Below are 19466 nucleotides of genomic sequence, written 5' to 3'. Positions count from 1 at the left end.
CCCCGAGAACAGTGATATTTAAAAGAAACCAAATACTTTGTGTGAGAACAAGAAAAAAGATGCCTTTGGAGCATCTCAGGAATCAGGAAGACCGTATCCATTGTGACAAAGGGGAGTAAAAGTACCACCTTTTCACTGAAGAACACAGTTCCTGGAACCCACTCTAAAGAAGGGCTTCAGAGGGAGTACGTTCTCTGGGATTTATTTCACCACGCTCTGTCATCTGGTAACTCAGAGGCCAGTGCAGACATGGCCCAACTGCTGTTCCCACTGACAAGGGACCTTGGTGTCACTCACGTGATGCCACTCTTTCCTGGATGTAAGAGTTGTGTGGTCAGGAAGGCATCCTCCCAGATTTTAAAGGAAGCCCTGGAAGGTCAAGCAAGCAGCCCCTGAAAGGGCAGTACAGAAAGCTGTGAGAATGAATTCAAAGATACAGTGGAAACCGTAGGAAGTTGGATTTACCAAGACCATAGAATGTCTGCTGAGGAAAGCTGCAAGGCATGACTAAGGCTAGCCCAAGAGGGAGGCCAAGTGGGCTGCAACCAGCAAGGCCATGGGGGTGGGGCTCCCAAGACCCCTAGAACTGACATCCCACCAGCATGTGCCCTCAATGCCAGATAGGGAGCCACAGGATTTAATCCCTGTCTTGCTGGTTTTCAGTCTGCCTATTCTTTTCAAGTCTCCTATTTCTCCTTTTGGGGATGGGAATATTTACCCTGTGCTGTTATACCTTGGGATTACGTGGCTTATTTTTTACTTTTACAGTGCTTTAGAGCTGCCTGCCTTGAATCTCAGAGGAGACTTCTTGCACTTTTGGGCAATGTTAGAATTGTTGAGATTTTGGATAAGGGAGTGTTGTGTATCTGGTTCTCAATGTAATAACTGTACTATGTCAGGCAGAATTATGAACTGTTATTGTGTTTATGTGGAGATTAGGTATGGTTTAAGGAGATGTATTTGGGTGCCAAAACAGGTGGGATGAAAACAGGTGGGGTGTGATGGTTAAGCTCAGCTGTCAACTTGACTGGCTTGGGAGCTGTCTTAGGAGATTAGTAAAGCACATTTCTAGGTGTGCCTAGTTGGGTCATTTAGGCATGATCTCGGGTCTACGTCTGACACTTTTCACCTACTCTGCTGCCCAGCCACCATGAACTAAGAAGCTTTGCTCCATCATGCCCTTGTGTCATGTTTTTGCCTTGGAGCCAGCTGATTGTGAACTCAATTATCTGAAATGATGAGCCATTTCCGCCTTTAAGCTGTGGGTGTTAGGCATGTCTCCAAAAAGGATACACAAATGGCCAGCAAACATATGAAAATATGGCTAATATCATTATCCACTAGGGAAATACAAATCAAAACAAGAATGAAATATCATTTCATACCTATCAGGACAGCTATTATTTTAAAAAGTTGTCAAGAGTGTAAAGAAATTGAAACACTGGTATACTCTTTATAGAAATACAAAATGGTATAGGCATGACGAAAAACAATATAGCAGCTCCTCAACAATTACAAACAGAATTACCATCTGTAATTTTGCAGTTCCACTTCTGTATTTATTTCCAAAAGAACTGAAAGCAAAGACTCAAAGAAATATTTGTGTAACCATGTTCATAGAAGCATTATTTACAAATAGGCAAAAGCAGAAGCAACCCAAGGGTCCATCAACACATGAGTGAATACAAAAAATGAGTATATGCATACAATGGAATAGTATTCAGCTTTAAAAAGGAAAGAAATCTGAACACATGCTACAACACAGATGAACCCTTAAGACATGCTAAGTAAAACCCAGCTGGTAACAAAAAGACAAATATTGTATAATTTCATTTGTATGAGGTATATAAAATCGGCAAATTTATAGAGACAGAAAGTAGAATGTGCTAGGCATGGTAACACACACCTATAATCCCAGTACTCGGGAAGCTGAGACAGGACAATCAGTACGTAAGTTTGAGGCCAGCCTGGGCTACATAGTGAGTCCAGTGCCAGCCTGAACCACATAGTGAGACCTTATGTCAAAGAACCAAAAGAAAAAAAAAAGAAAGAAAGAAAAGGGGAGGGGAGAGAGGAGAGGGGAAAAAGGAGAATGGTGAGTTTTTCAAGGACCAGGAGATAAAGGAAATAGAGTTACTATCTAATGCATATGAAGTTTCACTTTGAAAAAACTTTTTAAAATATTTTAAAGATGGATAATAGTGACGGTTGTAAAATAATGTACTTAATGTAACTGAACTATACACTTAACAGTGGCTAAAATGGTCAATTTTATTTTGTATTTTTACTACAATAAAAAGTTGGTTGGTCTCACACCCTAATAGAGAAGCATTTTTTATTTATTTATTTATTTTTTAGTACTGGGAATCACACTCAGGGCCTCGCACTTGCCTGGCCTGAGAAGTATTTTGACTTATTAGAAATGTGAGCAATGATAATGTGCAGGGTTATTTCCTACGATATTAGTAAATCTGAATTAGAACTCTTTAATCTGATACTTTAGAAATATTTTTACCCAGAAGCACAAATTGCCTTTTCTTTCTTCAGTTTCTATTCATACTACTCCAGCAGCACATAAAAACAAAAGTTATTTATTGTCAGAATATTTTAATTACTGTTTAAATCAAGTAATAGAGAAAAAAGTATTATAAAATGATCCAACACAATACAAAACTAAATATAATATGAATGACCAAGTAGGTCAAACAGCTAAGTACCAATATCTTTTTATCCTTCCATGGGGAGCTACAAAAACAGTAATAACTCATATTTATGTTAGTTTCTTCACATTTTATTACCCACTATTTAAGTTTGAAATTATCCAGAAATTTTTAAAAAACACTCCACAGAAAGTTTACTGTTCAGTATTTCAACCACTTATATTCACATAAATCATGTTATAAAACTCAGTTCCCACTTTGTGAAATTCTTAAAATTGTTGAAGGCCCTAAAATGAAAGAAAATGTAAAATGACCAATTCTATAAATCTTCATGAAACTAATTTTCTTATTCATTAATCATGGGATTAGAAATTAGTGTTAAAGACTTTTTAACCTGTCTATATACCTGCTGCACAAAACAAAACTGCAATTTTCCAAGTAAGTATATCCTGATTAGGAGATGTACTACACAGGAAGATATTTATCATTTAATATGCATACCGTAATAGTCATACCTGAGCAAAAAGGTAAGACATGACAAAATCATCAAGAAGAGGAGCTTCAGCACCTCGAGCTATTCCATGCCGATACGTTCTGTTGTTTCCGCTGCAATACCAGTGAGGAAAGTAAAATCTATAAGACAATTGAAACATTCCATAAGCCTCCAAAAAGTTTAAATATAAACAAATTTTTATATGTATATCCGCTTTCATCCTACTCAAAGGTATCGGAAAACACAGCTAACAGTGTTAAATATAAGTCAGGGACAAAAGGATATCTAGAGAAGACCATGGTAATAATGTAGATAGAAAATACAAAAAACACAGTAAAATACTGTATACTTTGGTGCAATATATAATGTAGAATACAGAAACAATCATAGGAAATTGGGAAATACAGAAATAATGTAATAATAAAGTACAAATAAAAAAATAAAAACGTCCTTCCTGCTGAAGTATTCAAATTAGGAAGGAAGGGTGTATGATAGAAACTTATGCCAATCAAAGTTCTTCTCCGGTCTCCTTAGGCTGTGTGTTTGCTGGACAGAGGAGGCAGGGGTTATTTAGCCCTCAGGTCTTCATGTTGTGGTGCCCTCCAGGTGAGGAGCGGGAATGATTTGTGCCTGGAGATAGTTGGGATCCCTCAGCTGCTTTGCACCTAGAAAGAGCTAGCACAGAATGCGCTCAGCGGGTAACGATTCTCTCAGTAGCCTTTTAGGCTGTGTACTCCGAGGGCCCAGCAAACACTGGATCTGCAAGGTGTCACCAGATATTCACACAGGTAGAGAGAAGCAATGGAGCTGTAAGGATATGCGCTTGGGTGAGGTGGGACAACACGTTTATACAACCCCACTGCCAACAATTCTGTTGCCCCTAGACCTGGTTCCACCTAGTCACACTCGGACTTTGGCGATACTTCACTTTAAAGAATAGAGGACACAGAATACCCAGCCAACCGCCTCTCCCCAAATGAGCACAGGTAGGGGGCTCTGATCCTCTGCTCCTGGACAGTCAACCTACAGCAACAGCAGAAAGAAGTAACACAACTGTTCTGGACACCACACATCCTAGTGCCCGCCATTTCCACACCCTATTATATTGCACACAACTGACAAGTGGATATGAGTGCCACAAAGAAGGAGCTAGGATCCTGGCCTACCCATGTGAAACGTCAAGAACTGCACTAGTGTCTAAACAACAGATAAAAGCTTCAGGCCTTTCATCACGTTTGGGACAGCTAGTATACCTGTGAACCAAACAACATACCTAGTATCACCAGTGCTCATGGAAATCCTCCCCACCTGATGGTGTCCGAGTCTTCCACATGAGCCAAACTGACTCATGAAACGCCCATCCATTAAGCTCGTGCAGTGAAACTACGATGGGGTCCAGGATCCCAGAGTCATGAAAATGCAGGGACCTCTGATCTTTAGAGCCATAAGGTCAAACAACAGAAGCTTTCTCAGAATGGCTCCCAATCACAGCTCGGTAAAAACGTACTAGGAAGTGCAGACAACTTCTCAAAAGCCAGTGTGCAACACAGTTCCTAGATCTCTCATCTGTTTAGACCTTTTGTCTGTGAGGTACTGAATTCTGCCCTACTGGAGCTGGCTGTGATTCTCCTTGTTTCACCTGTACACCGGCAGGGGGAACACCTCCTTCATTCTCCCATGCCGCGACCTTCCATGCTCCCCACAGTGCCGGGGCGCTCTGTGTCTCCTGCTAGCCCATTACCTACAATCTGTTTCTTCAGTCTCCTATTATTAAACTCCAATTTTCATAGCCTCTCACCTCAACAAACAGCTATATACCTTTCATTGTGGTTCTGTCTCATCGATAAGCACGTGAGTTCTGGGTGCCTCTAATCTATCACCTTGGATTCCTCTCATTTTCTGGTATATAGCTTTTTAAATTCTTTATTTTTAACACACGTGTATCTTTAAATATAAAGCATGACTCTTACAGACAGCATGTATTTGAATGTCTTTATCCATTTCTTCTGTCTTTTGTGTTTGTTTGTTTATCATAAGGTCTTGCTATGTGGTTGAGGCTAGCCTTGAATTAGCTGTTACTCAGTCTGTTTTCAAACTTGTAGTGATCCTCCTGGCTCAGCCTCTCAAGTGCTGGGATTATAGGCACGCGTCACCATGCCTGCCCAGCGTTCCTTCTGCCCTCCAAGTGTTTAAGCCATTTGCACTTAAGGAAATTACTGCTAAGGTGGGTTTATGTCTTTTACTTCTTTTCTACACGGCTTCTTTTTGTTATTGTTCATCTAGTCTTCCATTAGTGCTTTCTTTTGTGTTAAAGGTATTTTCTGGTCTGTCATTCTAAGTCCTTTGCTGTTTCTTTCACTATACATTTTTGAGTTATCAGAAGTTGCCCTAGGGATTACAATTAACAACTTAAAATGATCTAGTTTTATTAATGCCACATTAATTACATCAATATACAAAAACTCTGCTCCATTCTCTTCGTACCATTATTATATAAACTATATCTTCCTACACCACAAACCTTATTATGTTTTATTAGTACAGTTTAGTATGACATAACAGTGGGGTTTGCTCTGGGAAGTCGGTGCACACAGTTAACACACCTTAGTCAGTTTTAATCCCAGCGTTCCCCTGTCATCCCCTTCTTCTTCTCCAAAAGTCTGTCTCCTGGTCTCCTGTTATCTCTCCTTCATGCTATTTACTTATTAACCTACAGATTTTTATATTTCTCATAAAAAGGAGAGACAACGTGATATTTAACTTTTTCTGAGGATGGCTAATTTCACTTAAGATGATGGTTCCTAGTTCCATCCATTTTCCTAAAAATTACATAATTTTATTTCTCTTTATGGCTCAGTAATTCCACTGTGTGTATATATACCATATTTTCTTTATCCATTCATCAATCTTCAACAGTTTTAAACTACTTCTCGTTCATGTTGCTTTTTTTTGAGACAGGGTTTCACTGTGTAATTCAGGCTGGCCTTGAACTCACTTTGTAGCCCTGGCTTGCCTCAAACTTGTGACAAACTTCCTGCCTCAGTCACCCCACGTGCTTACTGCAGGCATGTGCCACCACACCCAGCCATGTTGCTTTGATAAACTCCTACATATGTAACAAAGGAAGTGAAGAATAACCTGTAAACAACAAGTACATGAGTTTTCTTTTTAAGTTATAAAATCCTCTTTTGGATAGTTTCTGGATAGACTTTTCATGGAACCTCTGTTAATAGGTAACTATTGATGTACGACTCCTTAATTTTAGAATAGAAAGAATTCCTTTCTACTCCAATTTGGTATGAGAATTCATTTCTAATTCTTAAGAAGAAATTAGCAAACCGGCTCACAGGTCTAATCTGGCCCACTGTCAGTTTTTGTAGATAAAATTTCACTGGGATACAGCCATGCCCACTCAATTTACATATGGTCTGTGGCTTCTTTCACAGCACCATAACAGAACTGAATAGTTACAATAGGAGCGGTACAGAAAAAAAAACAAAAACCTAAAATACTTACTATCTGTCCCATGAAAAAAAGTACTGACCTTGGAACATGCATTTTTAGATATATTTGTTGATTCCATAAGATATAGTAAACACGGAAAATGGTAAGGAAAATACTCTTAATACTGTATAGCTATCAATCCCACATCACATACTAACAAGCTTCTTTAAATAATACAAATACGTAGTCTCAAAATCTGAAGAGGGTTAGGAATGTGGCTCAGTGGTAGAGTGTTTGCCTTGCACATAACAAGCCCTAGGTTCAGCCCCAAAACTGCACCAATTTCTTAAAAAAAAATTGTATGAAAGTCTTAATTTTGGATAGTTTTAACTCTAGATACTTTTTTGTTATTACTCTGTATTTTAAATGGCCTCTTTTTTGTGTGTGGCTGCAAATAGAAACAGTGATATTTTAAGATACTGACAGCAGAGATCTAGCACCCTGCTGATTTTGTTCATATTTTCTACATTATATCTGTTCTTTGTTCTCAGCCCTCAAATATTGTACTTCTCCTTCTTGTCTTGCTATACTGGCTAGGATCCCACTAAAATGCTGAAGTTCCGTCGTGACAGTGGGCACCCGTCTGCATCTCACTCTTTTTTCCTCTCATGAGCTATATTCCCAGCCTCCCTTCCTTTTCATTTGTTGTTGTTTGCTGTTGTTTTGAGACAGGGTCTCGCTAAATCTTTAAATTCCCTGGGCCAGGGTCAAATTTCCTATCCTCCTGCCTCAGCCTCTTGGAGTGCTGGTGGGACTACAGGTGTGACCCATCGCACCCAGCTTTGTGGTTTTTCATTTTTAAAGAGACTGCTTCTAGCATTTCACAAGGAAAAATAGTATGTGGCATTGACAGATATTCTCTATCATTTCAAAGATGTCTCTTTTCAATCTTTACTAATGTTTCCTTAAGCCAGGCATGGTGGTGCACGCCTGTAATCCCAGCACTCGGGAGGCTGAGGCAGGAGGATCATTGCGAGTTCAAAACCAGCCTGGGCTACAAAGTGAGCTCCAGGCCAGCCTGAGCTGCACAGTGAGACCCTGTCTCAAAAAGACAAAACAAACAAATAAACAAACAAACAAACAAAAAAACCCAATGTTTCCTTTTTTTTATAGTCCTCAATTATTTATATTTTTTTTACTATCTATGCAAGGAACAGACATCTATTTCCTAAGAGCCACCTACAATTTAAAAATCACCAGAAAATCATGAGGAAAAGCATGTGACGGAAGAATTGGAAATACTGTAAAATTACTTTTCACAGAGATTGCACATCATTAGATTTTCAAAAGCTTATTAAGCATGAGATGTTGTGGGCTCCACAGTTACAAGTAAGTATTCATTGTTCTCATAACTAGTGAAACTAAGCTTTTGTTTTTCCCAAAGACCCTTAACTCTTTATTCCTTTGTGAAATAACTCTTCACATACTTTAATTAATTAATTATGGACATAATATTTTTAATTTTAGATTTGTAAGAGTACTAAACCTTTTATTTGAATCACTACAACTATCTTTAAAGTTTGCCTTTTAATTTCAAGAATTTATTTTAACCCTCAGAAGTTAAACCTTTTGATAATAGGCAGCAATCAAACCTACATGACTTCTGCTGTTCTGACACTGATTTCTGTTTGAAATCAGAAAGTTTAAACACAGCTAAGGGCATATTTTTATACAGAATAGGGAGGAAGGAAAGAAGCAATGCAACACTAAACTTTACTAAGAGCCCACATCAAGTAATAGACACAATGCTAAATACTATATATACATTATCTCTTTAATGAGGTACCCATAAGGTGATTAAGAAACAGTCTTACGACGCAAACTAGGTCTGAGTTTGAATTCTGTCATCTCTTAGCTTGAAGACCATAAGTAAACATGAGTAATATATCAAAGTATCAGATTCTTTAACGTGGCACTTGAAGTTTTTTGTTAGTATATGTTCATAATACATAATACTGTAGATACATTCATCCTGGGGAATTTGTACATACACATATCTCTTCTTGAATTTGTATAAAAAATTATTTATACATATATAAATAAAAAATTTAGAAAATAATAGTTATTTGTGAAATACAAATTAAGCTTATTTCTTTGTTTTCTCCTTTTGAGAATAAAATTACTTTTGAATTTCTCTAAATAGGCATTATAAATTAATTAAAAATCTATTTTAAATTTTAAGGCTGCAAGGAAACATTGCTAAAAGGCTTACCTTTTGTTTCAACTTTTTATATATGAAGAGATGTGAGACTGCATTTCATTGTACAAAATATCAAATTTCCTGGGATAGCAGCAATATTGCAAACATTTTTACTAATTGATAGATAGCTATACATTTTACTAATAAAGGTCATTCTCACATTCCCCACCTTTAAATGTTTTTAAATATAATTACAAGTGGTAAAGTAACATCCCACCAGAACAAAACACTGTAATTATCAAAGTATATCATTTATAATTTCTCCTACTTTGCCCCTTTTCTAATAAGTAAGTCACTTCATGTAAGAAAGTACCTTATTCTGTAGAGTACATTATGCCTGGATGACTCATCTATACGGAAGACATGATTGGGTGGATACCATATCCTTTCTGTTTCACTCATCAAAGCAAACATATTATGATACACAGGTGTGACACCTACAAAGAAAGCAGGAAAGGAAATGATTCTAACAGTTAACTGAATATTTATGTAGCATCTATAATTTGTAATGAACCGAAGTTAAATATGGAAAAAATGCAGTAGCAACAGAAGCCTTTTAGTATAACACCGTCTAAAACTGAGTTTTTAACCAAATACTTTTTTCTGTATGTTTTAAAAGCATGGTGGGGGATCCTTTCATGCATATTTAAAATAAAAAAGTTTATCCAGCATTTTAACTGTTCTCTGAAGAAAGGTAGATTAAAACTTTCAAGCTTTTCTTAACTGAATATTTGCAAGTTCTGGGGTGTGTGTGTGTGTGTGTGTGTGTATATAATTAATATGAGGTTATAAAATTATTAAAATATTTACAAGTCTGGATATTTTTAAAGAACAACGAAGCAGTTTCATTTTAAAATAAAAAATTTTATATAATTCTATCTTTTACACTACTTAAACTTACAAAGAAAAAATTTTAAATATCAAAATGTGCAAGGGTATGATGTTTTTCAGGTACTTCAGAAGGCACATAAACCAAAGGCTGAAGGACATTGAACAAAACATTCACATACTCACACACATACACACAAATGCACATAATAATTCTCTAGAATACAAAACGCCTTTACAAATGCCAAAATATAATCATACATGGCATATTTTCTAGCCATACTTCAATTAAATCAGACACAAATATGTAAAAAATTAATCCTGTATATTTGAAACATAAACTTCAAATTTTTATCCTAATAATTTTTTCATACTTTTCCATTTTATATAGAAATGACAAAAACTCCATACTGACAACACAGATTTAAATACTGAATTTAAACTATTAACAACTGTCTATATGTAATAATTTCAGCAAGTTATACATAAAAACATTTTTCTTACATTCATTCTTTTATTTATAAATAGTTCTAAATATTTCACAAGGTCAAGAAAAAAAATGTAAAAAAACTAATGCACATTTACAATGAATGATTCTCAAATATCAAGTATTAAAAATTAGCAATGGAGTTTTTCTTTCCAACTGAAACCTCTTGAGCCTGATCATTACCAGCTACATTTCTCTCAACCATATGGTCTGAGATCCAACCAGAATCTCACATCAGGCTCTCCTCCCAGCATTCTAGGGCTCTTTCTCCAGCCAGCATCTCCAAATCTTTCCTAATTTCTCCCTTGAGCCAGTTCCAAAGACTTCTGGACCTATAATCAGGTAGTCACAGCAAAAACCTCAATCTTAGTATTAAAGTTTTAGTTACTTTCTTGTTCCTGAGACACAATACTTAACACCCACAACTTAAAGGAGGAAAGGTTTATTACGGCTCACATGAGGAACAGTGAAATTGATGCATTCATTTTGTGAGATCATGATATCAAAACCAGAGACACCATAAAAGGGTAATCCTGTTTATCAAAATAGATAAAGAATCCTAACCTAAGTAATGGGAAATTGAATCCACTAATGTTTCTCTTAAAAATGATGACAAAGTTTATTTATTTATGCTAAGATTGCAGAGACAAATAACTTAGAAAAACCTATTAATGTAATTAATCATGATAATATATTAAGGAAATATGTGAAGTAAAATGGCAAAAAAAATACAACTGAAGAGTTGAGTTTTCAGTACAATGGTATGTCCTTTATTTTTATATAAAATATTACTTGAAACATTTTATAATTAAAAACTAGGATGAGAGAGTAAAAATGGCAAACGTGAAAGTAAGTTATTTATAGTAAAACAAATCCACATTTCTAATGACCATTCAAAAAGATAGTAATACTTAGGATAAAAGGAAATGCAAAAGAAAACTATGTGATAGCACTTTATACCCATTCATCAAGCAAAAGTAGTAAGAGGAATCACATCTACTACTGAACTATGTGGAAATATTGCTATGCTACAGTACTGCTAGAAATATAAAGTGGTTTGACTTCTGAGAAAGAAATATAACTTTTGAGAAACCATTGTCTATTAAAATTTAAAGTAAACTTTTAACCTAGAAATCTGTCCTATGTATTCCTCAAGGGGCACTCCTGTGGTAAGAAAATAGAAACAAAACAAAATATAAATTTAAGAGCAGAAGATATAAAAAAGTGTTGGTAGTATAATCTATCCTTTGAAGTGTTTTAAACTTCAACACAAACAATAACCTAGAGCAAAAGCAGTTGGCTTAAATAGATTTTTCATAATATATTTTTTCATAAGAAAAGAAGCTATACACCAGAATATGGTTTTATTTTGTAACATAATGACCTTAAAATCCTAAGGGAGGGTTATGGGACAGAACTGTCTGTCCAAAACTACAATAACTACATGGTAATAGGAAAAATTATAACCATTCATAAGAGATTATTGCCCTATTTACCAAGACAGAACTAAGGTAAAAAGAAGGTAAAATTATACTGGAGAAGAAACTTCTTTTTTAAAAAAGGATTCATTAAATATAAATGACAAAGCCTGAAGTAAAAAATTAAAGGAGGAAAAAAAAAAAAAGGAGAATAGAAAAAATAACAAGAGAAAAAAAGGAAAATCATTACCAAGATGAGAAGGGTTTACTCTATAAATCACCTTCAAAATATAAAGAATAATGATTTATATAAGCTTTTAAATAAACAAAGAAATAATGGCAATTATTTTGTCAAATAATTTGACAAAATACTATTTTATCTAAATATCATTTTTACTAGGCTAATTCTATATTGAAAAAATGTTTTAAAGTTAGAAAATTATCATCTAATCAGTTAAGTACTTAGCATTAGAATCGCATATCTCTATGCCTTACACATACTACTTTTTAAATCTAGACAATACTACTTCTCCTCTACCAATAAAATGTTTTGCCCACTCGCTGTTCTAGGTACACAAGACACACTGTAGGAGATGAAACTTCTCAAAAAGGTACCATGAAAGATCTGACATAGACTGTTAGAAAAACAGTACATACGCCAGGTGTGGTGGTACATGCCTGAAATCCTAGCACTCAGGAGGCTGAGGCAGAAAGATCCCTGAAGTCTGAGGTCAGCCTGGGCTACACAGTGAGTTCAAAACCAGCCTGAATTGCACAGTAATTACCTTGTTTAAAACAAACAAACAAACAACACTAAAGACCTTTAATTTAAAAATTAGCATGCAATATAAATATGAAAATTTAAACAAAATTTTAATCACTATTCCTAGCATATAATTCTAGGGATTTTTTAGGGGGGACAAGAGAATGTTATGAATTTTCAAACAAAAGAGCACATACACAAAGCATGAAAAGTGAATCCATATTTGTATATTAGGACTTATTAGATGATGAATAATGGTTTCTCAATATAAGTAAGGCTGAACTCTAGTTATAGGTATCTAAGTTTTTACATGAATATATATACACATAATTTTGCATGAAAGCATCAACAAAGGGGACATACGCCAAAAGAAAAAATATGTAGGTCATCCCTGCAAACAAGTAACAAAAAACAGCACTTGTAAGTCATGTTTAGTCACTGATTTCTTATTCCAAAATTGCAATTATTTATTATACTCCTTCCATTTTTTCTCAGTAGTGAACATTAATTGTATAGTCCCAGAATGAGAGAAAAAGTAGTGCTGGTGTATTTGAGATATACTTTCTAATGAAAAGACAGCCTGAAGAACCCCAGGGTCATTTTAAACTCCTTTTCTTTCTCAAAATACTAACTCCAAATTCTTTTCACTCTTATCTATTAATATCACTTTGAGTGAGTCTTTCTCTCCTAAGTCATTACCAGGACTGCCATTCACTTCCATATTCTAGAGCAAGACTAGTCATCAATCCACTAATGTAAAAGAGTCCTTATTTGTAAGAGGCATAAAGCAGATACTGAAATACAAAAATGATAAAGAATGCCTAACTTAAAGTAAATGACACAAAGAAGACAGGGGAAAATTACAATTCAAAACAGTACAATGACAAGCAAGATCACAGGAAAACAGAGAAGTATAGAAGAGAAATAATAGAAAGTGTCAAGAGACACAGTAAAGTAAAAACTTCAATAAAAGATTCTGAAAAAGTACTATTAAGCAGAATGCACTTTAGGATTTAGGTACTCTAGGTAACTTCAGGCAAAAGCCATAAAATGTATACAGATACGGGGGTGGGAATGCATTTACCACAAATGCTTTTGGAGCTGAAATATACAAAAAAGTTCTATAACACATAGTAGTTACAGATAAAATACATATAAAAGCCAGCTGGACCAAGACAGGTTGGGTTTAAGTCTATTGCTCCGGAATAATCACTTATAGCATACTTTTTTATGCTGAATCAAGAAAACAACTTACAAAGAGTAAACAACTTAAAAATAGTTAAGTTGAAGCTGATGTGAAGCTCAAGGGTAGAACATGTTCCTAGCATATATGAGGCCCTAGGTTCAGATCCTAGCACCACAAAAACAAATAAAGCAAAACAAAATGGCAGGAAAGTTTTGTAGCATTTTTACTTTACCTTGTCCCTCCAATTTTCCATACAAATGCTACTCCCAGAGTAGAATTCTGCTCCCTGGCTCTGGAATGATGATGATGACCCAGTCTTTGCCTTTGTGAAATGTTAGTTTCCCTCAACTTGAGGGGACTGACTAAGGAATTGATGTGAGGGGCTAATCCACATCCACTCAATTCAGAAATTTCTCAAAGCAGAAAAGCAATCCAGGTGTGGTGGCACACGCCTGTGATCCCAGCACTCGGTAGGCTAAGGCAGGAGGATCATTCCAAGTTTGAGACCAGCCTAGGCTACAATGTGAGCTCAAAGCCAGCCTGAACTGCATAGCAAGATCCTGTCTCAAACACACACACACACACACACACAAAACTAATAAAATAGAGGATTCCATAGTGAAATGAATGAAAAACAATTAAAAAAAAAAAAAAAAAAGAAAGAAAAGCAGCTACAAAGAGGATACATTTTTGAAACACTGTAAGGTAACTGAACAACCAACTGCCACCTGGGAAAAGTTCTTAGAGCTAAGGCAAACAAGAGGCATGCTGAAAGTCAAAAAGAAAATTCAGAGACAAAGAGTTTCTTTAGGAAACCACATCCATGTCAATGGAAGAGCACTTAAAGAAGACTCAACCTTCACCTAAGACTAAATTTTAGGCCCAATATAAGTAGGAAAGGAAGGCTAAAGGCAGAGTTAAAACTAGACTAAATAAGTATTGAAGTGCCCCAATCATAAGTTAAACTGCAAAAACTGGGTTTTTCATTCTTTTTTTCTGTCACAAGAAATTTTAGGAAATCCATGTCAAAAAGGAAACTGATTATGAGCTAAATGAACAGAGAATTTACAGACAAAATACAACAAAGAAAATAAATTGTATAATCACAAAAGTCACTAAACAAACAACTAACCAAAGCACACAAAACACAGAGATGAAACAAGAATAAGATTTCCAGAATTAACACACACTATAACAGGTGAAATACCCATTTACATCTTCAACAAAATAAAATAATAAAGCAAAGAAATAAGAAAGTACACTCATTCACAGGAGAAATTAAAGAAAACTGTCCCTGGGGAATATAGGTTTTGGATTTAAAAGACAAACGAAATCAACTAACAGCTATGTTCAAAGACAAAGAAGTCACAACCAAGAGCTAAATGAAGCTAAGAGACGAATTTATCAACAAACAGAAAATATTAATAAAGAGACAGTATAAAAAAAGAAGTTAATAGCCACTAGAGAATGTCAAAAGCAGATTTAAACTGATACAAGAAAGAATTAGCTAACTTGAAGATATATCAATTGAAATTATCCAGGCTGAGGAGCATCAAAAAAGAAGGAAAAATGAACAAATGAAACATCTCAAGCATACCAACTCTGGGGTGGGGGGTGTAGGCGGAAATGGCAGAAAATAGAAGAGTATTTGAAAAATAACAGAATTCCCTAAATTTGGTCAAAAACATGATTACAAATCCAAGACACCAAACCTAAGAAAGACAGATAAATGTAGAATTATGTATATCAATATATATTAAAATCAAACTGTTGAAAGCCAAAGATAGAAATAATTTTGAAAACAAGAGAAAAATGACATTACTAACAAGAAATTCTCTATAAAGCTAGTAGCCAATTTCCCATAAAAACCTATAATGCTCATAAGATAGTGGGGTGACATATTTATAGTGCTCCAAGAAAAAAAAATGTCAAACAAGAATGCTATATTTGACAAAATGACTGTTTGAAAAACTGAAGGAGAAAAGTGGACATTCCTAGATAAACAAAAGCTGAGGGAGTTTGTTGCTAGCATACTTGCCTTATAAGTAATGTTGAAGGGTGCCTTTCAGATGGAAATTGCAACATATTGGAAAGTAACTCAAAAGTATGTGAAGAAATAAAGAAATCTGATAAAAGTAACTACAAAGATAAATACCATGTCCAGTATTATTGTATTTTCATTGTAATTCCTATTTTCCCCTTTAAGATTGAAAAGATATATGAATAAGCTAATAGTTATAAATACATATTAATGGACACACAATATAAAGATATGACCGTAAAACAACATTAAGTGTGGAGAAGCAGAAAGACTATTAAAAACTGACTCAGGAAGAAATAGAAAATTTAAGCCAACCAACAAGAAATAAAAAAGATTAACTCTTGTTTAAAAAGACAGGGAACGCCCAGGACCAGATGGCTTCACTGGTGATTTCTATCAGTCATTTAAATAAACTACAACAATCTGCTTCACAATCTTCCAAAAATTACAAGAGGGAACATTTCCTTAACTATTCCATAAGATCAATATTACTTTATTGCCAAAGCAATAAAGTACAAGAACATCATGCACACACAAGAACATCATGAGAAAAACTATAAACCAATATCCTTGATGAATATAGACACAAATTTCCTCAACAAAATAGTAGCAAAGTACTTCCAGCAACATATGGAATATGACCCAACATAAAGACACGACCCAGTGGAATTTTTCCAGGAACACAGCAGTGAGTCAACATATAAAAATAATGTAAGAAAGACTTCTGGGAAGATGGTAGCGTAATAACCATCAGGGAAAGAGCCTCTCTGAGATGTTCTGTCCAGACACTGGAATATACCAACACGAGGAAGAGAAGGAGTGAAGTAGCTCCCCTGGACCCAGGAAGGATCTGAAGCTAGAATGAAGCCCACAGGGAGAGCAAAGAAAGAAACTTTAACAAAAAAGGTGGGGGGAGTGAGAAGCACCTTCTCCCTAAGCTGGGACTGTGTGGGAGGAGCAGTTCAAACCTGTGGATGCACAGTGACTACTGGCAACCCCAGAGACTTCCATGGAGATACACACCAGTGCAATGGAAGAGTGGATGCCAGGGACTGCACCGGCAGATGAGTGGACCAGATTTGGTCATCCTGCAGGAGAGGGCAACTGGCTGGGAGTCATCTTTGAGAAGCATCAACTGAGCTCAAAATTCAGAATAAATGCTGGCTCCCTCTAGTGGCTCCCAGCTGAGTTCTAGCCCACAGGAGTGCTGACAGCTGCAGGCTGAATGGGTCTGGATCCGAACTCATGGCCAGAAACCAGACTGAACTTCAGGGGAAATAAAGGTGCAGGCTTGCTGAGGTTATCCACCACCTGCCACCATAAAGCTACTGGTGACTTGCTGGGATAAATAAACACAGATTTGGACTCTATTTCCAGATGTTGTCTACCACTGACAGCAGAGACAAACCTTGAGGTGTATGTTTTTTCCTTGTCTCTCTCTTTTCTTGTTTTTTTTTTTCCCTCTTCATTGTTTGAGTTTGTTTTCATGAGTGTGAATGTGGTTTCTAGTTTGGTTTCTTGTTTGTGGTTGTTGTTCTGTTCAATTCTTCCTTTTACTTTTTTCCTTCTCTCTTTCCCTCCTGTCTTTGCCCCAGTTTCCCACAGTTTGCATAATCCTCCTTTGCCCTCCAGCTTTGTTTCTAATCTCTTCCTCTTTTTCTATTTCTCTATCCTCTACAACAGCCTCTTTTAAATTTTCTCCCCTAAGGGTAAAATTGGCATATTGAGGACTTATTTACTACATATAATATTCTAGTTTTTTTGATTTAGATTTTGTTATATAACCACAAATCTAGTTCCTATGGTTGAAGGTGGCAAATTAATCATTACCTCCGTTTATCATTTTCTAGGCTGTGTTTTATGCTATTGTTATTACTGATTGTACAACTTTAGCCAAAGTGACATAACTGTGCTATACCAGCTATTCTTCCTGGTATACCAAGACTCAGATTGCCTAATGATCACAGAAGAGTCTGTGGGCCAGTGCCAAAGAACCAGAGACTGATCCAAACAGGCAGCAACTTTTCATCCCCAATAAATTGAAGAGAAAAATCCTCTTACAGACTTGAAACACAAAAACCAGCTATACCTGGAAGAAATCTCTGAGAAGTAGTCATTTCTTAGGGGTTCTTAATACTAGCAATAAAGCTACTCCACATGGGCAATTTACATGCATCAACCCAGCAATTAAACTAAACAAAGGAAGAAGGAAGAAGGAAGAAGGAAGAAGGAAGAAGGAAGGAGGGAAGGAAACAAGGGAGGGAGGGAGAAAGGAAAGAAAGAACATAAGAAGACACTTAAACAAGATGCAACCCCAGACATCTAGTTCACCAAAGGCAAACTCAGGGGGCAATGATGTGGGACAATCTGAAAGCCACTTACAGGGCCTCTCTCAAGTGGTAACAGCAAGGCAAATGAATGAGGCTCTAGAAAAAAGCAAATCAGAAATAATTTCTCAAGTAACTACAGAGATGGTGACCACAATGAAAAATATGCTTAGGAAAATGATGGAAACCATGAAAGCACAACATAGGAAAGAAATGGAATCCATAAAACAGATTTAGCAGATGTGCAGGAGACTAAAAATTCCACTGAAAGCATCCAGAGCAGAATAAACCAATGTGAGGCCAGAATCTCAGACACAGAAGATAGGCTTGAGGTTAGTGATCATGAAAACAAAGGTATCTTAAAAATAGCAGTGGACCATGATAAATCAATCCGGCAGCTGCTAGATGATGCAAAGAAGAGTAACAAAAGATTGACTGGAATCAATAAACAAGCAGAATATATCACAAATGATATTTAAAAATAAAAAAAAACTGTTCACAGATGTCATAGTAGAAAACTTCCCTGGCAGGGAAATAGAATTTGACATACACAAAAGAGAGGCATATAGGACTCCAATTAGCCATATCAAAAACAAATCTATAACAAAGAATACAATAATCAAGATTCTGGAAATTCAACACAAGAAGAGAATGTTAAAAACTATTAGAGAAAATAAACAAATGACCTATAAGGGAAACCCCATCAGAATCACAGCTGACTTCTCAAAAGAAACCCTTAAGTCAGGGACAGTATGGAGTGAAGTATTTCAAGCCCTAAAAGAAAACATCCAACCCAGATTGATGTACCCCAAAACTATCTTTGAAAATTGATGGAGAACTAAGATACTTCCATGACAAATAACACCTGAGAAAATTCATGAACACCAAACTATCACTCCAAAATGTATTCAAGGACATTCCAGAAAGAGATAAAAAGGATTACAACTCCATGAACCCCAACAGAATGAATTCAAGGCAAATAATTACACAGAGGGGCAAAATAAGGGAGCCAATAACAGGAAAATAACATGACAAGGATAAGTCAATACATATCACTTATAACCATCAATGTTAATGTATTAATTCACCAGTCAAAAGAAAAGACTGGCAGAATGGATCAAGAAGCAAGATTCAACAATATGCTGCATACAAGAAACACATTTAATTCAAAAAGAAATTCATAGACAAAAGGTCAAAAGATAGAAAACAATACTCCGCTGGGTGTGGTGGTGCACACCTGTAATGCCAGCACTTGGGAAGCTGAGGCAGGAGGATCATTGTGAGTTTGAGACCAGCCTGGGCTATAAAGTGAGCTCAAGGCCAGCCTGAACCACATAGCAAGTCCTTGTCTCAAAAAGACAAAGAAAAAGAAAACAATACCCTATGCAACAGGAACCCAGAAAAAAACAGGGGTAACTATTCTACTTGTAGACAAAGTGGATTTCAAGTCAAGACTGATTAAGAGAGACAAAGAAGGTTACTACATCCTTGAAAATGAAACAATTCAAAATGAAGAAACAACAAGTATAAATATAAACATGCACCAAATACCAGCACAC

General features: G+C 35.9%; 1 protein-coding gene across 1 annotated transcript in view; it reads right to left on the bottom strand.

The window, feature by feature from the left end:
• Jak2 (Janus kinase 2) overlaps positions 1 to 19466 on the bottom strand; it is a gene marked incomplete at its 5' end in the record, with an annotated part of 113312 nt that overhangs the window by 69908 nt on the left and 23938 nt on the right. Inside the window, 2 exon segments of the mRNA XM_005388653.2 lie at positions 3176 to 3293; positions 9171 to 9294. Coding sequence (XP_005388710.1) covers positions 3176 to 3293; positions 9171 to 9294 — 242 coding nt within the window.

This window comes from Chinchilla lanigera, unplaced genomic scaffold, assembly GCF_000276665.1.
Source record: "Chinchilla lanigera isolate Chin_1 unplaced genomic scaffold, ChiLan1.0 scaffold00033, whole genome shotgun sequence".
NCBI lineage: Eukaryota > Metazoa > Chordata > Mammalia > Rodentia > Chinchillidae > Chinchilla > Chinchilla lanigera.
Note: the sequence above shows the minus strand (reverse complement) of the source record. Positions and strands in the feature narration are given on the sequence as shown.